The following is a 25,735-nucleotide window of genomic DNA, read 5'->3' as shown; positions in this document are numbered from 1 at the left end:
GGATTATGACCCAGCAATACCACTGCTAAGTATCTACTCAAGGGACTTAAGGGCAAAGACACAGACGGACATTTGCACACCAGTGTTTATAGCAGCATTATCTACAATTGCAAAGAGATGGAAACAGCCAAAATGTTCATCAACAGACGAGTGGCTAAACAAACTGTGGCGTATACCTACGATGGAATATTATGCAGCTTTAAGACAGACTAAACTTATGAAGCATGTAATAACATGGATGGACCTAGAGAACATTATGCTGAGTGAGTCTAGCCCAAAACTAAAGGACAAATACTGTAAGGTCCCACTGATGTGAACCGACATTTGAGAATCAGCTTGGAATATATCATTGGTAACAGAGACCAGCAGGAGTTAGAAACAGGGTAAGATAATGGGTAATTGGAGCTGAAGGGATACAGACTGTGCAACAGGACTAGATACAAAAACTAAAAAATGGACAGCACAATAATACCTAGGTGTAATGTAACTATGTTGGAACACTGAATGAAGCTGCACCTGAAATATGGTTTTTTGTTTGTTTGTTTGTGTGTTTGTATCTTTTGTTTTTGTTTTTTTTCTTTTTCCTTTATATATATATATATATATATATATATTATTAGTATTATTATTTTAATTCTCTTCTCTATATTAACATTCTATATTTTTTTCTGCTGTGTTGCTAGTTCTTTTCCTAAATCGATGCAAATGTACTAAGAAATGATGATCATACATCTATGTGATGATACTAAGAATTACTGAGTGCATTTGTAGAATGGAATGATTTCTAAATGCTGTGTTAATTTCTTTTCTTTTTTTTGATTAATAAAAAAATTAAAAAAAAAAAAAAAAAAAGGTTCCCTTATTTTGTTTGCCTGGGGTCATTCAGCTGAATGAGTCACTCTGGATTTCTTTATCTTATCACTATCTTATTTTTTCTTCCCTCAACATATCAAGGTAAACTGCTGGAGGATGTGTCATTTTTAATTAAACTAAGTTTTATTTTGTAATTGGGTTACTTCATTTTAATTCGCAAAACACAGAGATAACAGGTTAGAGCATAGAATTTTGGAAATTTAGAATTGGGAGGTAAAAGAGATACAAGTATTCACAAATGCATTATCAAGGGTTTTATGTCCATTGCAGCAGATAAACTCGCACAGAGTAAACATTCTCTTTCAGAGCTCTGATTTTTATCCTTTGACTCCTAGAAGCATAAAAATGCAGGCTAAGCTGGAAACTCGGTTGAATGTACTTACTGATTCCTTGGAAGAGTTCTTCAATATTAATAGCATTTTTTGCACTTGTTTCAACCACGATGGCGCCTATGGATTCAGCATATTCTTTAGCATCCTTCAAGGGAACCTCCCTGAAAAAGAGGTCAAGTCGTTCGGAAATGAATGCTTATCTGTGACATACAAATAACTAAAACAAACCAAACAAAAAGCCCCTGGGGAAACAGCACCTCTATTTTCCTATACAACAACCACTCAATCACTCAGCAAGTACTGAAAACTCAGTATGGGTGAGACTTATTAATATTTAAAACTTGGTCTCTGGCATCTGCATAAGTAAAACAGTGTTCTCTGCCCCACAGAAGGAAAGAAATCCACAACAGTAGGAAAATTAATTATGAATACGGTATATACATACCAGTTTTCATGGCCAGGGTTGATTTCCAATGTCTTTGAAAAATACTGGTGACTTTTTTTTTAAACTGTTTGTCTGTGTCTGATTTTTTTTTTCATCTTTATTCATGTATTTCACAACAATTATATTGCAAATTACAGTAAATGATCGAAATTCCAGAATTCAAAAATTAAATAATTTACTTCAAACTAATATAAAATGCAAAACGTCACTGTAAAACAATACTAAATTAAACTGCAAATCCAAAATATAATACAGATGATGAATTCTACTTAGACTACAAAGGTTACAATTTAAAGCTTACAATGTAATCACAAACAATAATTAGAGTAGCATGGTATGAATCTGTTGCGTACTCCAGTAAAGCCAAGTTCTTTAATCCTCATTCATTACTGCTCGGTGGGATCTTTTTTATTGTTTCCATGGAGATGTGACCCACCCAATTACGGGTGATAACTTCCGATTAGATGGTTTCCATGGAGATGCGTCTCCAACCATTCAAGGGTGGGGCTGCTTACTGGAGCCCTTTGAGAGGGAACCATTTTGGAAAAAGCTTTTAGAACCGACAGAACCCCCACAGCCAGAGACCTCTGGAGATGCAGAATGAAAATGCCCCTGGGGTATCCTTAGGAAATGAGGAGAGAAAGCTAACAGCCGTTGCAATGTGCCCTCCCAGCTGAGAGAGAAACCCTGAACTTCATTGGCCTTATCATTGGAGTTATAGTATCTTTTTCTAGTTGCCTTAATTTGAACATTTTCATGGCCTTAGAACTGTAAATCTGCAACTTAATAAATTCCCTTTTTAAAAGTCATTCCATTTCTGGTATATTGCATTCCGACAGCCTTTACAAACTAAAACACACGGCCTTCAGCTACAGGACCTGACACTGAAGATACCACTAAAACAACTAAATGGAAGATGAGAAATTACCACTCCATACCCTAAAGTCCAGCATACCTACAAATACATTGGCATGTGAGAAAAATCAAGTCATGAGAGGACAGAAAAAAAATTAATCCCAGGTGAGATTCAAATTCAAAAACACAGTATCACCAGCATCAGTTTCAACCCTAGTATGGTTCCGTCTTCTTCAAAACAGCTCCCGTGGCCCCCAAGCTGAGCAACAACTATGCTGCTTGTGCTTTTTGTCAGACTTTCAGATATCATCTTTCACAATTCAGAGACAATGTTTTCTTGGTCTGTAATGGGGTTTGGAGGTCTGGAATGAGCCTGGCTGTAGTTCTGAGAGGCGGTATGGCATATGGGAACTTCCCCTTTAAGAGGGCATTCCTGCAAAGGTCCAAGGACCTGAACTCTGTTTAATGAAGACTTTAAAAAACATTTGTTGATCTGTATCCAATTGAAGCTGCTGTGGTGAATCCAAGGCTCAAAAAAGATACAGTTCTAGAGTTTTATTCAGTCATTCAGCAAATACCTATTGAGCAGCTATTGTATGCCAGTCCCAGATGTAGGGATAATTGCCTTCTGGAACCTATATTTTAGAACAAAGACAAACAAATCCAGGGCCCCTCCATCCAGAGCATTGTGGCACCTGCAATATGGGAATGATAAAGGCACCGACAAAGTGCTCTGGAGTGGGTGGTAGACAGTGATGCAACTTGACCACTGGAACCTGGGAAGGTGCCTGGAGGAGGTAACTGTAAGTGTGGGTGTGGACAGGATATGGACAAGAACTTGTGATAGAAGGGTGTTCATCCCTAGGGAACAGCCAGAGCAAAGACCTAAAGGTAGGAGAATGTACTCATTTCCCAATATTAAAAGTTGATTTTGGATCCTGCTGGATCAAGATGGCGGGGTAAGATGGTTCAAGGCTCCTTTCCCAAAGAAGCTCTGAACAACCAGCAAGAGGGGTGCTCACCCTGTTACTGCAACTCTTTACCAAATCAAGAAAAAGGCCACTTAAAAGTGGTAGGATCTCGGGTGGTGTGAAGGTAGCTCAATGGCAGAATTCTCGTCTGCCATGCCAGAGACCTGGGTTCAATTCTCGGTGCCTGCCCATGCAAAAAAAAAAAAAAAGTGGTAGGAATTCATGGTGTCCTGCTGGCCTCACCCCTCACTCCTCACCAGTGTGGCCTGGTTTGCATTCCCAGTATAGAACCCTGGTCTCAGTTCCAGAGGGTAACCCTCATGCACATATTGGTAGCATGTATGTCTGGCCATTCTGTTTGGTGACGGCCTGAGGGACTCACCGTCCTGGAACATACCCTATGCGTAGAAGGTGGCTCACACAGTGTTCCTACAGGAAACTGTGGGAGAGCAGCCTTGTGGTTCAGTGGGGCAAGGGCTGCTGGCTGTGTAGTGGCTAGGCTCTGAGGAAACTGTTTTCTAGGGAAGAGGAGACATGCAGTACTGTGCAAAAGAGGAGTTCCTAGGCCACATGCACAAGCTCAAGACATGATGCATGCACAGAAAGGATCAGGGAGGCTCCTATACTTTGGTTTGGAACTATTCTGCAAGCTCATTCTATGTATAAGTCACGAAGGAGGCTACTTTCACAGGTCAATCTGCAAAGACTTGGAAAGGTGTTTTCTTTTTTGTTGTTTTTGTTAGCTCCTGACATTCAAAGAAAGCTCTGTCATAATACTAGCCAGGTATGAGTTTAAGGAACTCTGCTGGTTTGAAATTATGTATGTACCCTAGAAAAGCCAAGTTTTAATCCTAATCCCATTTTGTAAAGGCAGCCATTTCTTCTAATTCTATTCAGTATTGTATGTTTGAAACTGTAATTAGATCATCTCCCTGGAGACGTGATTTAATCAAGAGTGATTGTTAAGCTGGATTAGGTGAGATGTGTCTCCACGTATTTGGGTAGGTCTTGATTACTTTCTGAAGTTCTATAAAAGAGGAAACATTTTGAAGAATGAGGGAGATTCTGAGAGAGCAGAGAATGATGAAGTCATGAGAAGCAGAGTCCACCAGCCAGCGACCTTTGGAGATGAAGAAGGAAAATGCCTCCCGGGGATCTTCATGAAACAGGAAGCCAGGAGAAGAAACTAGCAGATGACGCTGTGTTCACCATGTGCCCTTCCACTTGAGTGAGAAACCCTGAACTTCATCAGCCTTCTTGAACCAAGGTATCTTTCTCTGGATGCCTTAGATTGGAGATTTCTATAGACTTGTTTTAATTGGGACATTTTCTCAGCCTTGGAACTGTAAACTAGCATCTTATTAAACTCCCCTTTTTAAAAGCCATTCCATTTCTGGTATATCGCATTCCAGCAGCTAGCAAACCAGAACATAGGGGGAACAAATGTTAAAATAAAATTAGTAGATTGAAATGCTAGTGATCAATTAAAGAGAGGGGTAAGGTATGTATGAGGTTTTTTTTTCTTTTTTATTTCTTTTGCATTCTGGCAGCTAGCACACTAGAACAGGAACAGATGCCTCTGAGTCTATATTCTAGCCTTAATCCATTAAAACATCAAAACGTCCAGGTTTCAACAAAAGATTACAAAACATACCAGGAAACAGGAAATCAATGTTCCAGGCAAAGGATAAGATTAAAGCATTAGAAACCATCAATGAAGAGGACCAGACCAGAGATAGACCAGAAAAGAAATTTTTAAATGGCCTTAAATCCACACCAATGCAGGATGTTGATAACAGGATGGTGTCATGGTCAGGTTCATGCATCAACGTGGCCAGGTGGTGGTGCCCGGCTGTCTGGTCAGGCAAGCACTGGTCTGTCTGTTGCTATGAGGACATTTCATGGACTTAATCACGATTACATTGACTGCATCCACAGCTGACTGCATTTATAATCAGACAAGGGGAGTGTCTTCTGCAAAGAATGATGTGTAATCTAATCATTGGAAGGCTTTTAGGGAGGATTCAGAAGAGACAGTCACTCTTCCTGCTTCAGCCAGTGAGACTCTCCTGTGGAGTTCATCCAGACCCTTCATCAGTCACCAGTTTCACAGCTTGCCCTTGGATTTGGGACTCCTGCATTCCCATGGTTGTCCAGTCAGCCTCTCCTGAGAGTTTGTTGAGGAATTCCATTGGCATTACCAGCTTGCAGCCTGCCCTACAGACCTGGGACTCTACATTCCCACTGTTATGTGAGATACTTTTATAAATTTTATATCTATGGATATCTCCTGCTGATTCTGTTTCTCTAGAGAACCCTAGCTAATACAGATGGTATATGGGAATCTTGTATTATATGCATGATTGTTCTGTTAAACCCACAACTTCTCTAATAAAGAAAAAAACTGGCCTCAAATACAGTCCAAAAGCTAAAGGAAAACATGAACAAAGAATTAAAGGAAATCAGGAAAATGATGAACACAAAGAGAATAACAATAGAAAGAAAGAAATTATGAAAAGGAACCAAACAGAGCTGAAGACCACAGTAACAGAAATTAAATATTGCCTAGAGAAGTTCAGTAATGGTTTGGAGCTGGTAGCAGAAAGAATCAGGAGAACCTGGAGCTAAGACAACTGAAATCATTCTACTTTTAGGAGCTGAAAGAAGGAATGTAGAAAAATGAACAGAACCTGAGGAACCTTTTGGGACACCATGAAGCTTACCAATATATGCACTGTCAGAGTCCCAAAAGGAGATGAAAGAGAGAAAGGGGCAGAGGAAATATTCAAATGGCCAAAATTTTCCAAATTTAACACAAGACATATACACATCTAAGATGCTCAATGAACTCCAAACAAAATAAATCCTAAACAGACCCTCACCATGCCATGTCATAATCAAACTGTTGAATGCCAAAGATAAAGAAAGAATCAATGTGTCACAAATAAGGAAGCATCAATAAAACAAATGCTGATTTCTGATCAGAAACTATGAACGCAAGAAGGCAGTGGGTTGATATATTTAAAGAAGAAAGCAAAAAATTGCCTACCAAGAATTCTATATTCGGTAAAAGTGCCTTTCAAAAATGAGGGAGGGATTACACTATCCCCAGAAAAACAAATGCTGAGGGAGTCTGTTACCAGTAAACTGATCCTCTAAGAGATGCTAAACAGAATCCTTTAGGCTGAAAGGAAAGGACGATAGACAATAGATTAAAGCCACATAAGGACATAAACATATTTGGTGAGGGTAATGACATGGGTAAATATAAAAGCCAGTACCATTGTATTTTTGGTTTGTAACTCCACTTTTTACTTCCTACCAGATCTGAAAGGCAAATGTATGAAATGTAATGAGACATCAGTGATTTTGGACTCAGAATGTATAAACATATAATTTGTGATAAGAACTACATAAAAGTGGGGGGATGGAGGGGTACAGGAATATAGTTTGTGCAGACTATAGAAATTAAGTTGGCATGAAAGCAAACTAGATTGTTACAGATTTAGGATGTTAAATATAAGCCCTATGGTAACTACAAAGAAAACACAAGACTATGAAAGTTCCTAGAGAGAGAAATTAGAATATAGGCTTCCAGAGTGGGGGACAGGGGGCTGGGGAAATGGGGAGTTAATGCATAATTCATGAGCATAGGGTTTCTTCTTGGGGAGTTTGGAAAGTTTCAGTAATGGAAGGTGATGAGGGTACCAGAATATCATGAATGTGACTAGCCGCTTTGAATGGTCTGCTTGGGAGTGGCTGAGATGGGGAAGTCTATGTTGTACATAGGTCTCCATAATTTAAAAAAAAAAGAAGAAGAGTAACTGAAGAGATAACGACAATCAAATACAATACATGATCCTGGATGGGTTCTAACAAGGGAGAAGAAAAGGTTCAAAGGAATATTATTGGGACACAGGAAAAAATGTTGGATTTCTTGCACTTGACAAATACACTTAAGGTGGTTACATGAGTGAATATCCTCGTTCTTAGGACAATTACATGGCAGTATTAAGTGTTCAAGGAGCATGATATGTACAATCTAGACTCAAATGTTCAGAAAATGGATTGATAGACATACAGAAAGATAGATGGATAGACAGGAAAGTAGAAAAATAGATAAATAAAATGATGTGGCAAATGTGCCAAAATGTTAAAACTGGTGGATCTAGGTGTCTAAGGGGGTAGGAGCATGTTGGAGTCCTGTGTATGGTGTTTACTTCTGAAACTGTCTCATAGGCTTGGAAGTATTTTAAAACAAAAAGTTTTATTTAAAAGAGTTGATTCTATATCAAACACTGCTTTGGGTACTGTGGGTAGATTTAAAACCTAATGACGTGGGCTCTACATAAAGGGAAAGTCAGAGTGGCTGGGCCTTGAGCAGGTATGTCATGGGGGACCCATGGTGGATGGCAGGAGAGCACGTGGGCAGGGGGAGTGAAGAGGCAACTCCTTCAGCCACTTCCCTTTCCTCCAACCCTCTGCAGATACTTCTATAATGGTTTTACTAGGTTTACAAAGTGACTGGAGAAATTCTACCTTGGCATTTAAATTCCTTTGGACCTCCAATCCTCCAAAAGGAGGGCTTTTCAGGCACCAGCTGGAAAAGGGCTTAAGTGGAATCCACCAGTTAAAAGGCCTTTGTTCCAGGATTACAAACCAGGGAGGACAGGCCTCGTAGGCTGTATGGACTAAGTCTGCACTTCTAAAATATTAGGAAAAATCATGGTTCTCGATCCTCTTTATTGTTTCTAACAGACAAGCCGTGGATACCCAGGACCCAGGACCTTCCTCCATATCGAGAGTAAATTACTGCATGTCTCCGCCTGCAATGACTGGGACAGAAATCAAAGTATCAAATCTCCTGGAGAAGTGGGTGGGAGAATATACAAATGGTATCATAAACAGAGCATTAACACTCCCCTCCCTTGATCACTGCTGATAACAAACCTCCAACCCCTGGTGTCACAAGAACCTGCTGTTCACACTCGCATTCTAAACCCTTATTAGCCTTTGCACTCTCCCACCTCCCCTCTGCAGACCATTAACTTCCATTTTCAACTGCTGAGTCACTGTGGAAGACCCTCTCCTGTTCCTAAATCCTAATTAAAATTCACGTTTAAGTGAATAAAAAAGTATGTGCAAAGTCCCCTTGAGGGAATGGCGAGAAAGGAGGAAAATTCAACTTCCCCATGTGGATAATTCTTGATATTCTTGCAAACAGTGGGGACAACCAAAGCAATAGGCCAAGCCCTCAGTCTTGGGGTTTGTCCATATGAAACTTATCCTTACAAAGCATAGGCTAAGTCTACTTAAAATTAGGCCTTAGACAATAAAAACAAATAATAGGGGGAACAAATGTTAAAATAAATTTAGTTTGAAATGCTAGTGATAAATGAAAGTGAGGGGTAAAGGGTATGGTATATATAATCTTTTTTTTCTATTATCGTTTTATTTCTTTTTCTGTTGTCTTTCTATTTCTTTTTCTGAATTGACGCAACTGTTCTAAGAAATGATGAATGTGCAACTATGTGAAGATATTGAGAATTGCTGATTGTATATGTAGAACGGAACAATATGTAAATGTTTTTGTGTTTGTTGTTAATTTTTTAAACTAATAAATAAATAAAATTAGGCCTTAGAGTTGCCCCCAGAGAACCTCTTTTGTTGCTCAGATGTGGCCTTTCTTTCTCTCAGCCAACACAGCAAGCAAACTCACTGCCCTCCCCTCTCTACATGGGACATGACTCCCAGGGGTGTGGACCTTCCTGGCAATGTGGGACAAAAATCCTAGAATGAGCTGGGACTCAGCACCAAGGGATTGAGAAAATCTTCTTGACCAAAAGGGGGAAGAGAGAAATGAGACAAAATAAAGTGTCAATGGCTGAGAGATTTCAAACAGAGTTGAGAGTTTATCCTGGAGGTTATTCTTACACATTATATTGATATCACTTTTTCAGTTAAGGTATATTGGAGAGGCTGGAGGGAAGTGCTTGAAACTGTAGAGCTGTGTTCCAGTAGCCATGTTTCTTGAACATGATTGTATAATGTTATAGCTTCCGCAGCATGACTGTGTGATTGTGAAAATCTTGTGTCTGATGTTCCTTTTATCTACAGTATGGACAGATGAGTAAAACATATGGGTTAAAAATAAATAAATAATAGGGGAAACAAATGTTAAAATAAATTGAGTAGATTAAAATGCTAGTGATCAATGAAAGGGAGTGGTATGGGGTATAGAAAAAAAATAAGGGGAACAAAGGCTAAAAGGTATTGGGTAGATGGAAATACTAGCAGTTAATAACAGGAAGGGGTAAAGGGTATGGTATGTATGAGTTTTTTTCTTTTTATTTCTTTTTCTGAATTGATACAAATGTTCTAAGAAATGATCATGGTGATGAATATTAAAAAAAAAAAAAAATCATGTCTAATCTCGTGCCTGATGTGTCCTTTGGTGTTTGGGCTGCCGTGACCCAAACCCTCCAAGAGCTGTCCTGGAGCACAAGCCCAGGGCCTCTCGTAGCCATTATTCTTTGGGTTTTTGGCGCCTGTAAGTTTTACATTAGAAACATTCCAGTAAAGGGCTTTTCTCCTTGCAGCCTGGCAAGCTGCCTGCTTTCTTTCTTTCTTCCTGGCAGTCTTTATCAAATCTTAAAATACAAGGGTGGGTCTCATATTTGCCTAAATGCAGGGCAGATAAGACTGGTTCTAGCCTGCCGCTCGCCGTCTTGGGGCGGAGGTTGGGGAGGGACAGGTCTGGTGACCAGGGAGGCTTCACACACCCCTCGGGGGAGAGAAAATTCATTCCCCCCTCCTGAGTCCAGAAGATGTTTTGCCAGGACTAAGGTGAGAATGGAACAGTCACTTGTGGACAATCCGAAATATCCATCTTGAGATAATAGGCAGAGAGGAGCTAATTATTTCTGAGTCTACAATACAGGACCTTAACATGGAGAAAAAGCCAGATGCCCCTCGGACTTCTTCCACATTTATTAACGAGTCTCATTAAATGACGTGGCCGTGGTGACCCGGCTACTCAGAGGGTTTAGAGCTGGGTTTAGGATTTAACCCAGCTATCCGACCCTGCCCGCCCAGCCAGGTCAGCTCCCACCAGGCCCGAAGAACACAGCTGCCACCTGGCACCCACACTCCAGAGACGGTTCTTTCAAATTCTATATGCAAAGAACATATGGGGTGCAAAACAGCTTCAAACTGTCAAGTACATGGGTCTGGGTAGGTGCAGGGGGGATGGGTGCGCCATGCCACCTCCTTAGGCTGCGGAGTTCTGAAGCATGGGGAGAACCAGTGAAAGACCCTCTCATATTAGCTGAGATTAGAAGGACCAACCGCTCCCAAGGCTGCCAAAATACGTTTCCATGGCAATCTGAAAAAGCCTTGGAAGGGCGGGAATTTACTTTCTCAGAGTCTCTTGCAGACATTAAAACAGCAGTTGAGAAGAGGGACACACCACCACTGGACCCCACAAGCACAATTACAAGAGACAATGGCGTCCAGGGACTTTCATCCCTGGCTTCAACAAGTATCTACTGAGTGTCTGCTAGATGCAGGGCATAGGGCTCGGCGTGGAAACGGAAATGGAAACTAGTTCACCCAAGTCAAGATACAAACAAGTGACCAGCTGATTCTGATGGGCAAGGCAGTGCTGACACCTAGACCAAGCCGCCTTCAGAAGATCGGGAGTTCCAGACGACTCACTGCAAACTCACTGGAAGCGTAGCCTTGGATTCCTTCTTTCCCTCTGGCTGTTTCTTCACCCTCTCTGTCTAGAGAGGATTATTTTCTGCCAAACCCTGAAATATCAGCACTACTCAGGGTTTCTTTCTCGATCCTCTAGAGTCATACCCTCTTCTCCTGCCCTCACCTGAAAGCGGCCAAGGCTGGCTGGCCATTCTACACAGGCCAACATTCAGGATGGAAGCCAGGTTCAGAGGTAGGGTTGGATTCCCTCTTGAGGCTATGGGAGATCTGAAGAGCTGGAGAAGTGGGAAAACCAGAGTCTGCAGGAATGGATTACAGTTCCATTCCCATGGCAACCTCAATTTAAAAAAAATTTTATTGAGAAATATCCACACACATATAGCCCAACAATATTATACCCTCAGTGACTCACAATATCATCACCTAGTTGTGTATTCTTTACCATGATCATTTTTAGAACATTTGCATCACTCCAGAAAAAAAAATAAAAAGAAAAAAAAGAAGTCATACATCTCATACCCTTTATCCTTCCCTTTCACTGACCCACAATAGTTCAATCTACCCAATGCTTACCCTTTATCTCCCCCTATTATTTATTTATTTTTAATCCCCCCCCCCTTTTTTACACATCTGTCCATTTTTTACACATCTGTCCATACCCTGGATAAAAGGAGATCAGACACAGGTTTTTACAACCACACAGTCACACTGTAAAAGCTATATAGTTATAGTTTTCTTCAAGAATCAAGGCTACTGGAACACAGTTCAACAGTTTCAGGTACTTCCCTCTAGTCACTCCAATAGACCATAAACTAAAAAGGGATATCTATGTAATGCATAAGAATAGTCTCCAGGATAACCTCACAACTCTGTTTGAAATCTGTCAGTCGCTGAGACTTTTATTTTGTCTCATTTCTCTCTTCCCCTTTTTGGTTAAGGAGCTTTTCTCATTCACATGATATCAGGTCCTGGCTCATTCCCAAGATTCAGGTCCCATGTTGCCAAGGAGATTTACATCTCTGGGAGTCATGTCCCATGTAGCAGGGAAGGCAGTGAGCTCATAAGCTGAGTTGGCTTCGAGAGAGAGGCCATATCTGAGTAACAAAAGAGGTTCTCTGGGGGTGACTCTTAGGCATAATTAGCAGTAGGGTTAGCTTCTCCTTTGCAGGAATAAGCTTCATAGGGGTGAGCCCCAAGATTGAGGGCTCGGCCTATTGAATTGGTTGTCCCCACAGCTCGTGAGAATATAAGGAATGCCCCAGGTGAGGAAGTTGAGTATTTCCTCCTTTCTCTCCAATCCCCCAAGGGAACTTTCCAAATACTTTTTAAATCTCTGACCAAATTACTCTGGGAAGCATCAGGGCATCACACGAACCTGTACAAACCAAAAAGATCTCACACCCAACTTTCCAGAAACCTACAATGTCCAGATGGGTCCCTGGACCATTTAAGTCCTGAAACATAGAGGGCCCAGCCTCTCCAGAACATCAGCTAGATTCATCTCCCTACTCCATATTAGTGACAGATCCTTCCAATATGAAAAAGTTAGAATGGGCATAGCCCAAATACCCCTAAAGAGAGGGATGGAAAGATCAAAGGTGATGGTGGAGTTATACAGAGAAGACAGGATTTAACAGATGAATATGAATGCTGGATCATTAAATTGATATCTTTTAGTATCCAGTATCTTGGAGCAGCTGAAGTAGAAACCTAAAATTGTAGACTTGTAACCCATGTTAAACTCTGAAATATGTTCTACAACTAATTGTGGTTCTGTGCTTTGGAATTTATTGCGTTTTTGTATACATGCTATTTTTCACAAAAAAGAAAGAAAAAAAGTCGATTCTGGTGATAAATATTTAAGCCCTCTAGCCTCCTATATTCTGGAACAGCTAGAAGGAAAAATCTGAGAGGATTGTACGATAGCCCATGACAAACTCTAGGATCTGTTCTGTAGCTACTTGTTGAAGAGTGTTTTGAAAACTCTTGCTTTTCTTCTTCTTTGCTTTGTATATAAGTTATACTGTACAATAAAAAGTTAAAAAAAAATCTCACTCCCTATTTAAGATTCCATGTAATTACGGTGTTCAATTAAACTGACCATACAAGTTAAATGAGATAATATGCTACCCAAAACATAAATTTTGCACCAAATAAACATCTCTCCCATTGGCAACCTGAATTTGAGGAACCTAGAGAAGAGATCATGGGCAGGGTCAGAGTCAAGAGGTGAGTGATAAGAAAGCAATACTGGATCAGGGTCTAGGATGGGTGACTTCCTCCAACACTGGATGCATTCAACAAGATGCCCTCGGGGGCTAGTTTGGGTAGGGTGTTTGGTCTCAGGCATAAAGTGCTTGAAACCCCACCCTTTCACTTCTATTCTCTATACCTTCCTCTTGATCTGCCTGATGGGTGCTCATTGCTACTTGAAGAGCAAATGAGCGTCACAAATGTAACTTGTCCAAAGCTTTCACCCACATATCTGTTACTCTTCCCTTCAACCTGCTACTTCCCAAGCCCGAAACTGCTGAGTCATCCCAATGACTTCCTCCCTCTCTCTGCTGCATCCCATCTGCCCCACCTCCACCACCCTGGCCTAGCCTTAGCTCAGCCTCATCAAGCCTTGGACAAATTGCTACAGCTAAATTGGTCTTCTAGCCTCCTGCCACTCATTATCCACATGACACGGGAGTGACCTTTCAAACTACAAATTGATCCTGCATTCCTCTGAACAGAGTTCTTCCAGGTCTTCTAATCATCCCTGGAGGAATCCCAACACCTCAGCAAGCCACGGCTTTATCTCTTGTTCCTTCCCTGCTTGCACCCAAAGCTACAGTCATTCCACACTGGGTGCCATTCTGGAAACCTACCATGCTCATGTCTGTTTCTGGGTCCTGCACCTGCTCTTTGTCCACCCTTCCCTGCCCACTTGGCATCCTAGAGGGCTCAGATGGCTCCTCCTCAGGAAAGCCCATCCAACCAGTAAAAAAGTAGAGGCTGTGATCCCATATCTTACTTGCCTGGGCATACTACCATTATAATACCATCATCCTTGTGAAACTGTGTCTCTCTAAATAGGCTGAGGATCTCTTAAGACCAGAACCGTGGTTCCATTTCAGTATCCTGAGATCCTACCGGCTCTGGTATCAGTAAATGTTTGAACGACTGAATGACTAAATGACCCCAAGTCATCTTCAGCAGAAAGGAGGAGGTGGGGGTGGGGTGTGGGGCTCAGATGGGGAGTGTGGTTAGTGCTGGGAATGGCAACTGGAAAAGCCCCAGGGGCAGAAGCTCACCCACCCTTCCAAGTGGGACAGGAAGGGGACTCCCCTTCCTGAAAGGAAAGGTGCTGACCACACGGAAGGGAAGTCTCCTTCTCACATCCCAGCTCTGATGTTTATCAGCTGATGGTTTGGTAAGGTCCAAACAGCAGCCTGCTGTGCCTCTCAGGCTGGGACAGGGGACCTGAGCCTCGTGTGCTCAGCATGGAAGGGAGAGCAGGACGGGAAGCAGGAATAACATTCTTGTGGGGCTCTGGAATTTTAAACAGGCCTGTGCTGCCCAGTGAGGGTCCTTGTTTTGTTGTTCATGGGTGTAACCCAGCAACGGGGGCAGCTGACTTCATTCGAATTTCACGGCTGTTTAAGTCCCCTCCCCTAATGACAGGGAGGAAAGGAAGACAGCTTCACCAGGAAGAAATTCCAACACCAACACAACACTTGTAGGAGGGAAGGAAATCAGTGTGGTAGATTCAAGGTAGAAAAATGCTTTTCTCCCTCCTGAGAGGCTTGTCGGGAAGGTTCTGCTCTAGGGGTTCCTCCTGAAAACCCTGCACTGAGGGCCCCCACTCCTTCTATGGGACCTCCCTCTCTCTGCCCCTGCGGAAGGACAGGGCTCAGCCGTGGGCTTCAGTTCGGTCTTTCCTAAGTGCCTAGGAAAGCACCTGATGTGAGCGAGTCAATAAATTCAGGCAGTTGCCATGGGGGGTCCACAGGAGAGTGGTTTCCTTCTCGGGGAACAGCTCCCCGACAGCCACACCCACAGGTCTGGCTCCCCCACTCGCTCAGCCCAGGTGTGTGCTTGTGAACACTCTTAAAAGTGAACAATAAAATGATTCAGAAGAATGTGTGATTTCTTAGTGCACTGTTTCTTTTTTAAAAAAAAAAATTTGTATTGATAAATAACCACACGCACACAGTCCACACGTGATGCACAATCAGTGGCTCACAATACCATCATCTAGTTGTGTATTCATCACCATGATCCTTTTTAGAACATCTGCATCGCTCCAGAAAAAGAGATAAGAAGAAGAAAAGAGAACTCATACATCTTATGCCCCTGGCCCCTCCCTCTCATGGGAGGGAAGGGGTTATCCAATCTACTGAATTTTTACTCTTTCTCTCCCCCATTATTAATTTATGTATTTATTTATTTAATATTTTTATTGAGGAGCCTTCACACACATGCATTCCACACATGATTTTACTCATCTGTCCATACCCTGGATAAAAGGAGCATCAGACACAAGGTTTTCACAATCACCCAGTCACATTGTAAAAGCTGTAGTTATACAGTCTTCTTCAAGAATCAAGGCTACTGGAACACAGTTCCAGAGGCATTTCCCTTTAGTCACTTCAATATACCATAAACTAAAAAGGGATATCTATATAATGCATAAGAATAACCTCCAGGATAACCTCACGACTGTTTGAAATCTCTCAGCCACTGACACTTTATTTTTTCTCATTTCTCTCTTCCCACTTTGGGTCAAGAAGGCTTTCTCAATTCCACCCACATACGGGGGGAGGGCAGCGAGTTCACTTGCCAAGTTGGCTTAGCAAGAGACAGGCCATATCTGAGCCACAAAAGTTCTCTGGGGGTGACTCTTGGCATAATTGTGAGCAGGTTTAGCTTCTCTTTTGCAGGAATAAGTCTCATAGGGGACAAGCCCCCAAACTGAGGGCTCAGCCTATTGAATTGGTTGTCCCCACTGCTTGTGAGAATATCAGGAATCCCCAGATGGGGAAGTTGAATATTTCCTCCTTTCTCCTCAGTCCCCCCAGGGGGACTTACCGCACTGTTTCTTAAACACATCCTTATAAAGTCTTATCAGCAAGGAGGGTGGCATGGCATCATTTTCTTAAAGAAGTGCAAAATGATTAAGGAAATATTGCAAGTGGAGGAAATAAGTAAATAGGAGGCTCAAACAACCTTGGAGCTAGAGGCTCTTCAGAATTTTATCCAACTCACCCTTTCATTTTATGACCTAGGAAGTCTCCCAGTCCAGTTATCACTGATAGAGACAAGTCGGAAACACAGCCCAAATCAGCCAACTTGCTAAATACATTAATTTCCTTGCATTTTTCCAAGAGTAAAATTGCAGCGTGTTTTGAAGTCCCTTCTAAATGAAAAATCTGACATTAATTCTGACTAACTTTTATTCAATGATGGATATGAGCAACTTTCTAGAAATATTTCTTGTTCTGTGAAATCCTGTACATGTTTTCTGCTCACTTTTTTAAAATTGTTTTTCTTTTACTTATTTTTTTTTCTTTTTTTAACTTTTTTTATTAATTAAAAAAATTAACAAACAAAACATTTAGATATCATTCCATTCTACATATACAATCAGTAATTCTTAATATCATCACATAGTTGCATATTCATCATTTCTTAGAACATTTGCCTCGATTTAGGAAAAGAAATAAAAAGACAACAGAAAAAGAAATAAAACAATAATAGAGAAAAAAAAGATTATACATACCATACCCCTTGCCCCTCGCTTTCATTTACCACTAGCATTTCAAACTAAATTTATTTTAACATTTGTTCCCCTCTATTATTTATTTTTATTCCATATGTTCTACTCTTCTGTTGATATAGTAGCTAACAGGAGCATCAGACACAAGGTTTTCACATTCACAGAGTCTCATTGTGAAAGCTATATCATTGTTCAATCATCATCAAGAAACATGGCTATTGGAACACAGCTCTCCATTTTCTGGCAGTTCCCTCCAGCCTCTCTGCTACATCTTGAACAACAAGGTGATATCTACTTAATGAATAAGAATAACCTCCAGGATAACCTCTCGACTCTGTTTGGAATCTCTCAGCCATTGACACTTTGTCTCATTTCACTCTTCCCCCTTTGGTCGAGAAGGTTCTCTCAGTCTCTTGATATTAATTCTCAGCTCATTCCAGGATTTCTAAGACAGGGAATCTTGAGGCAGCAAGAGAGAAGCGACTCATCACATACAAGGGATCCCCAACAAGACTAACAGCCAACTTCTCATCTGAAACCATGAAGAGCAGAAGGCAGTAAGATGTGCATACCTAAAGTGCTGAAAGAGAAACCTGTCAACCAAGACTCCACATCCGGCAAAACTATCCTGCAAGAATGAAGAGGAAGTTAAAATATTCCCATATAAACAAAAGCTGAAGGAATTTATTACCAGAAGACTTGCCCTTTAAGAAATGCTAAAGAGAGTCCTTCAAGATGAAATGAAAGGACACTAGACAGTGACTTGAAACCCTACAAAGAAATAAAGATCTCTGAAAAGATAACCATATAGGCAAACATAAAAGCCAGTATCATTATATTTTTGGTTTAGAACTTCACTTTTTGTTTTCTACGTGATCTAAAAAGCAAATGCATAAAATTATGTATCTATGTTAACAGGCACACATTGTATAAATACATAATTTGTGACAATAACAATATATGGGGGAATTGCAGCACTGTATAGGATCAGAGTTCTTGTATGCTATTGACATTATATAGCTATTAGTTCAAGCCAAATTGTTATAAATTAAAAATTTTAATTTTAATCCCACTGAAACCATTAATAAAATATCTTTAAAATAAATACACAAAAGGAAAGGAAAAAAGAATCAAAACAATTTCTACAAAAAAAAAATTAATGAAAAAGAAGGCAGTAATGGAAGAAATGAGGTACTTGAAAAACGTGACATACCAAAAACAAGTAGCACAATGGCAGATGTAAGTTCTTCCTCATCAGTAATTGCTTTAAATGTAAATGGATTAAATTCTCCCATATAAAGGTAGAGATTGGAAAAATGGATAAAACAACATTAAGTGTACGCTATCTGTAAGAGACTCGCTTTAGATTCTCCAACTATTATGGTAGATGTGTCTATTTCCCTTTTCAGTGTTTGCAGTGTTTGCCTCATGTATTTGGGGGCATTCTGGTTCGGTGCATAAATATTTATGATTGTTATGTCTTCATGTTGAATTGTTCCTTTTATTAGCACATAGTGTCCTTGTCTCTTTTAACTGTTTAACATTTGAAGTCTAATTTGTTGGATATTAGTATGGCTACTCCTGCTCTTTTCTGGTTGTTATTTGCATGAAATATCTTTTCCCAACCTTTCACTTTCAACCTATGTTTATCTTTGGGTCTAAGATGTGTTTCCTGTAGACAGCATATAGAAGGATCCTGTTTTTTAATCCATTCTGCCAGTCTATGTCTTTTGACTGGGGAGTTCAATCCATTAATATTTAGTGTTATTACTGTTTGGGTAGTACTTTCCTCTACCATTTTGCCTTTTGTATTTTATATGTCATATCTAATTTTCCTTCTTTCTACACTCTTCTCCACACCTCTCTCTTCTGTCTTTTCGTATCTGTCGCTAGTGCTCCCTTTAGTATTTCTTGCAGAGCTGGTCTCTTGGTCATAAATTCTCTCAGTGATTTTTTTGTCTGAAAATGTTTTAATTTCTCCCTCATTTTTGAAGGACAATTTTGCCGGATATAGAATTCCTGGTTGGCAGTTTTTCTCTTTCAGTAATCCAAATATATCATCCCACTGTCTTCTCGCCTCCATGGTCTCTGCTGAGAAATCTACACATAGTCTTATTGGGTTTCCCTTGTACATGATGGATCGCCTTTCTCTTGCTGCTTTCAAGATCCTTTCTTTCTCTTTGACCTCTGACATTCTGACTAGTAAGTGTTTTGGAGAATGTCTATTTGGATCTATTCTCTTTGGGGTACGCTGCACTTCTTGGGTCTGTAGTTTTAGGTCTTTCATAAGGGTTGGGAAATTTTCAGTGATAATTTCTTCCATTGGTTTTTCTCTTCCTTTTCCCGTCTCTTCTCCTTCCGGGACACCCACAACACATATATTTGTGCATTTCATATTATCATTCAGTTCCCTGAGTTCTTGCTCATATTTTTTCATTTTTTTCCCTATAGTTTCTGTTTCTTGTCAGATTTCAGATGTTCCATCCTCCAGTTCACTAATCCTAACCTCTGTTTCTTGAAATCTACCATTGTAGATTGTTTTCATCTCTTCTACTGTAACTTTCATTCCCATAAGTTCCGTGATTTGCTTTTTCAGACTTTCCATTTCTTCTTTTTGTTCATTCCTTGCCTTCTTCATATCCTCCCTCAATTCATTGATTTGGTTTTTGATGAGGTTTTCCATGTCTGTTCATATATTCTGAACTAATTGTTTCAGCTCTTGTATCTCATTTGAACTACTGGTTTGTTCCTTTGACTGGGCCATATCTTCAATTTTCCTGGTGTGATTTGTTGTTTTTTGCTGGTGTCTAGACATTTAATTACCTTAATTAGTTTATTCTGGATATTGATTTCACTTCTCTTACCTAGGGTTTTCTTGCTAGATGAGTTTGTTGTCTATCTGTTCTTTGACCTTCAGTTCAGCTTTTTCTGGACCTCTAGCTTAGGTTTTGTTCAACAGAGGATAATTTTTCAGCTCTTGTTTTCTTGTTTCTTGCCCTGATTGTATGGTGCCTTTTCCCTCCCCACACTTAGGAGGGTCTATATAGGTATTATAGACTCCAGCCGGGTTTTCCCAGACTAAACTAGCCTCCTATCAGGGGGAAGGAGTTACCTGCATCAGTTTCCCTGAGGGTGAGACCCAGCAGGTTAAAATACTTTTCTGTGCAGTCTCTGGGCTCTGTTTTCTTATACTGCCCACTATGTGGTGCTTGTCTGCGTGCAGGTCACACCAGCAAAAGATGTTATGGCTCCTTTAACTTTGGAAGGCTCTCCCTGGGTTCTGGGGAGGCTCGCAGCTGGTCCAGCTGGTCCCGACTGGGGTACGCTGTGTGTCCAGTCACTGACGTGGCTCCGGGAGCTGTTCTGTACTGTTTCTGGTTATTTAGTAGTTGTTCTGGAGGACAAACTAAAATGTGCACATTGCTAAGCCATCACCTTGGCCCCTCAGATATTCCGCCTGTCATGCGGGAGACCTGGATTCAATTCCTGGTGCCTGCTGTCCTTCCCCCTGCTCTGGGCTGGGCAGGTCCAGGTGCAAGTGCGGCTGATTCACTCCAGTGAGGCAGTCGGGGTTCTGCGGAGAATCCTGTGGCAGTGCGACAGTATCCGATCCCTCAAAAGGCTCTCGAAGGGATTCAAAGCCACTTGGCGCGGTTAGAAGCACACTGAATCATCTGACCGTGCAACTCTCCATGGAACACTTCACTGCTGCCCGTGAGAAAAGCTCAAACTGGAGAATTCCAACTCGTCCAGGACCTGTGAGCAGCTAATGCAGCCGCAGAGACCATCCATCCTGTGATTCCAAATCCATACACCTCTTTTACTTATTTTTAAGTGCTCTTGTCATGTTAAGGAACTTAGCCCTTTGTAATTATTTTCTATATTTTTTCAGTTTGACATCTGCATTTAGATCTTGTTCATGGTATTTTGCTACACAGATGTTTTTATGTAGCCAATATATCTCACTATCTGCTGGGATTACTTCCCTCTCAATATTAATTATTTTGCAAGTTTATTTTTCTGGATGAATTGTAGGATTATTTGGCAAAAATCGACTTTCAATAAGTTATTTTGGTGTACTTACTAGATATTCAGTGAATTCATAGTTTAATCTAGAGTAAATCAACATTTTTACAGCATTGAGTCTTTCTAAGCATTAAAAAAATGTACTTTTTTTCTTAAAAGATACATTTTCGTTTATGTCTTCATTTATGTCATATGGTAGAGTTGTGCAGTTTTATCTCTATAGGTCTTGCTCATTTCTTGTAAATTCTTTACTGGAATTTCAAATATTTTGAAATTTAAAAAATTACATACACTCCAAAACTGTTTATTACTAGATATTTTAAATCTATGTTGCTACTCAAAAGAGAGATTTAACTTCTACCTGATTTTCTAACTGGTTAGCATTTGTGTATAAGCGGTTTTCCTAATACTGCTGGGAATTAAAGAAATTGATATGAAAATGAGGATCACATTTTCCACATGCCAGACTGGCCAAGATGAAAAAGTTTAATAATACAGAATGTTAGAATACAGAGAAATAATAACTCTCATACACTGTGGGTAGGTTTGCAAACTGGTGTCTTTTCTTTGGAGGACAATTTGGCAACACAGACATGTTCTATGAACATATGCTTTGACCCTCAAATTCCCCTTCCAGTAGTTAATTTTGCTCGTAAAATTTATGCAGGTGTGCACAAATATGTACCAGGAAGTTCCTTGCAACATCTTTGCAATAATGAAAAATCTGAATCCATCAAACTGTCCATCAAGGAGGAGGTGTAAACACATCGTGATACATCTATTCAAAGGAAGACTACACCACTGTCAAAGAAAAAAGTGAATAAATCCATCAGGCTGTTAAGGACTGCTGTCCATACTAGGGTGAGTGAACAAAGCAAGTTATGAAATAGTAACTTTATTTTTAGTGTATGTGTTTTTTAAAATGAGAGTGGTGTGTGTATGTATATGTACATGTATAAAATATTCTGGAAGGCTATTAGGAAGCTGTTAAGAGCAATATGAATTGGTCTGTTAGAATAGAGGACATGGGAGACATGGGGAACACAGTTTTACTTTTCACGTTCTGTGTTATTTTATAGTTTTAAAAACTTAAACTAAGAAAGGTGATGAAAACAAATGTGGAACAAAGCTCTTGCAAGTTATCCCAACATTTTTTTAGACTTACTTATTGTATAATATTACAAACATACAAAAGTAAAGAAAGAAAAAACCATAGTTTTCAAAGCACTCTACTACAAGTAGTTATGGGACAGATCCCAGAGTTTGTCATGTGCTACCATACCATTCTCTCAGATTTCTCCTTCTAACTGCTCCAGCACATAGTCTCCCAGCATTTTAATACATAACCTTTGGGCCAAGCTTTCAGATTATCCTTGCTCAGGAATTTTCATTGATTTTGGCTAAAGGGTTCCTAATCCCAACTAAGGGGGGAAATCTCCATTCACTTTGGAAACATGTCTTAAATTCCAGGTTGGCATCTACTGACTCATCAAAACACTTTAATGTTAGTATTACTCCTTCAGTTTCAGGGCAAAACCCCCTTCAAAGACTTCTTTTATTCTTCCCCCAGTGGCACAGGGTTAGGAAATTAGAGAATGATGGGGAAATAAAAGCACACTAGCGAGAGGTGGTCATTACCAGGGACCACGGGCCACTCCACTCTAATAAACACACTGCACAGGATAGGGCCCTGAAATAAACCAAAGCAGTACTTCGAGTTTTGCTTCTTTTCAATAAGGTCTGAATAATTTTGATGGTTATTTTGTGTCTAAATCCTTCAACTACAAACTTCTCCTGAAGGACATTATACAACTCCAATGTGTTCACAGAAGGTCAACTGTAGGATGCTCAAATTTTGTAGAATGTCTCCAGGTAGCCTAGATCACGGGTAGAAAAGTTCTCCTTCTCCCAGGAAATGAAACAGCTAAGTGAAGAGATCCTGGGTGCTAAGAACAACGAGACAGAGTGATCCCTGCAACCTTCTGTTGCACGAAAATTAGAGCATGGGCTCCTCTAGGCATCTTCCAAGGACATCCCAAGGACCAAAGTCTGGAATCTTTCAGGGCACTGTTTCTCAAAGGAGGTTTCTACGGACCAGAAATGCCAGTGATCATTTGGGACATATCAGAAGTAAAGATCCCAGAGCTCTAAAACTACTGAGCCAGAATCTCTACTGGGCAGGCCCCAGAAATCTGCATTTCAGAGAGCTTCCCAAGAGCTTCGTACGCATTCTAAGGCCTGAGGATCTCTTTTAGGGCGGGGCTGATAACATGACATTTGATATTTGTGCCAATTCCTGATCTGACAGTATGAAGTTAAGAGTCTGGAAATCTATATCACGATGACTACACTTAGGGCATGATAAAATACGGGTTTCTTGGGCACCATCTGGTAGTGGAAAAAAATAAAAGCTCAGTGGATTCCTGAGCTCTTCCTATCTTCTTAAAACAAACCACAAAGGTTACGTGTGTTCCAGAATGGATTTTATATTTCTAGATTCCCATAATAGCAATAATTAAGCATTTAAAAACTCTGCCAATCTATTGGGATATAACAGTTAACACTTCATTAAAATATTTTCTCTATTTTTTTTTACCCATTTCCCCCATCCAGCGCCCCCTTGCAATGTCAAGCTTAAAGACCTAAGTAAGCCAGCAGTTAAGTAGCATGGCAACGGCAGCGGGCGAATGTCTGGAGGAATTATTTTTTTGTCAAAACCATCCTACGTGTTTAAGGTATTCTAGCCAAAAGCAATGGAAATCATTCACAACATTCCATCAAAATCAGGCAAAGGAAAGCTGCAGGGTGTCTGCAATGCTGTGGTTTAGCATGGGCATATCACCATAGCTTTCCTCACTTCCTGTGAAATGCATAATTAGAGTTTGTTATGCTCCCATTAGCTCATATTTTCTCTAAATACCCAAGATATTTGTGTAACACACAGAAGAGGCAACACTTTAATTAAAGCAGCAAAATCTGTTTCAAATGCCAGTTCTTACAGATACTAGGATTGATTTAACCGTGAGAGGGAACTAAAAGGAAAATGAATTGTTTTTCTTAAAAAGAAGTATAGTCACCATCCTTACAGTAAATATATAATTGGACAACATCCCTTCACAATGATCTAAGCACTTTCAGTTGGGGCGCTTGACATCTGCACCCTGGGAAGAATTTCCGTTCCCATGGGGCTTTCCCCATACATAATGAGTGTCCAGAGCTGCTATTTACCTGCGGCTCAATTCCCAGTGTCAAGTTCAAGCAAGCAGGCTCGGGTTCTCGCCACAGACTTGAATTGATTGTTTCGTCATGGAAAACATCAGTAAACACAGGTTCTCTAGGAGACGTGATCTTTCCTTTGCCAACTGCCTGTTCTCCAAACAGAAACTGAGGGCAGCCCTGAAAAGATCAGAGAGCACCACTGGAAAGAGCTGGTAGCTCCAAATCCTCTAAGCAGAATCAAATCAGCAGCCATTTTCTTTCTTCATCTTTTTTTTTGCCATTTTCTTTTTGTATTTTGGAAATTATTCTCCCTCATGGAACCTGTTCACACTTTACATGAGCTGCAAAGCAGCATGATGGTCAAGGGCAAGGTTTTAGAACAGGCCACCTGGGCTTGAGGCTGGATCCTATGTTCTCAGCCACATGACCTGGGACAAGCACCTTCACCTCTCTGTGTCTCAGCTGTTTTGCCTCTAAGATAGGAGAATGATAGTAAACTCCTCACATAAGTTTCCTTAAAGATTAGTGTCTGCTGTATACATAGCAAGCATCCAATTTGTGTTGGCCAGCAATGATGATGATGATAAAGCTGCTTTCAGTCTATCTCCTAGAAGAATAGTATACAGAGCAAATAAAAAGTAAAAGTTGTGCCATGTGATAGTATAGGTGCTGTGGAAGACAGCTTATTCAGTTATTTAGACAGCTGAATAAATGAATATTTAGAAGCCACATGACTTGGCAATTCCACTCCTTGGTATAGACCGAGAAGATGTGAAAAGCAGGGACATGGACAGAGAGGTGCCAACCAATGTTCATGGCAGCATTGTTCACAACCGCCAAAGGATGGAAGCAATTCAAATGCCCATCGAGAGATGAATGGATAAACAAAAGATGATATATAATGGAATATTATGCAGCAGTAAGAAGAAATGAGGTCCTGAAGCATATAGCAACATGGATGAGCCTTGTAGACAAAATGCTGAGTGAAATAAGCTGGACACAAAAGGACAGATAGTGCATGATTTCATGAATATGATAGGGAATATGCAGACTCAGAGTCTTGAAACGTAGAATATAGGATATCTAGAAACAGACAAAACTTAGAGAAGGGGAATGGTAATCTAATATGTTCAGGGTGTATAATGAGGTTGAACCTAAAGTGTTTGGAAATAGATATGGGGTAACGGTAACTTGTCAGTGGGAATACAAGGAATGGTGTTGTATCATACATGATTTGGGTTGAAAGTGGTTGTTTAGAGTCATGTGTCACCAATTAACACTACAGATTTAAATAAGTACTTGTGTGAACTGGTGAAAATGTAGGACACTGATACAAAGAGTTAATAACAGGGTGATGTGTAGTGGAAAAATACCTATTGTAAGCTACAGACTATAGTTAACAGTAATAACCTTAAAATTCTTCCATCAATGGTAACTGGTGTACCACACCAATACTAAGGGTCAGTAATAGGAAAGATGAGGGATATGGAATGTTTTGGGTTTTCTTTTCTGTGTTTATCTGATAATTTTC

At 40.4% G+C, this 25,735-nt stretch overlaps 1 protein-coding gene across 2 annotated transcripts in view; it reads right to left on the bottom strand.

Moving 5' to 3' along the window:
- The window catches only part of RAB31 (RAB31, member RAS oncogene family), a 165,103-nt gene that overhangs the window by 20,133 nt on the left and 119,235 nt on the right, over positions 1-25,735 (bottom strand). For both annotated transcript variants that reach the window (XM_077135982.1, XM_077135981.1), the window contains exon 6: positions 1,257-1,366. In XM_077135982.1, the coding sequence (XP_076992097.1) occupies positions 1,257-1,366 (110 nt within the window). The remainder of the gene's footprint in view (positions 1-1,256; positions 1,367-25,735) is intronic.

The sequence above is a fragment of the Tamandua tetradactyla genome, chromosome 18, assembly GCF_023851605.1.
Source record: "Tamandua tetradactyla isolate mTamTet1 chromosome 18, mTamTet1.pri, whole genome shotgun sequence".
Taxonomy (NCBI): Eukaryota; Metazoa; Chordata; class Mammalia; order Pilosa; family Myrmecophagidae; genus Tamandua; species Tamandua tetradactyla.
The sequence above is the reverse complement of the archived record's forward strand: the minus strand, read 5'-3'. Positions and strand labels throughout refer to the sequence as shown.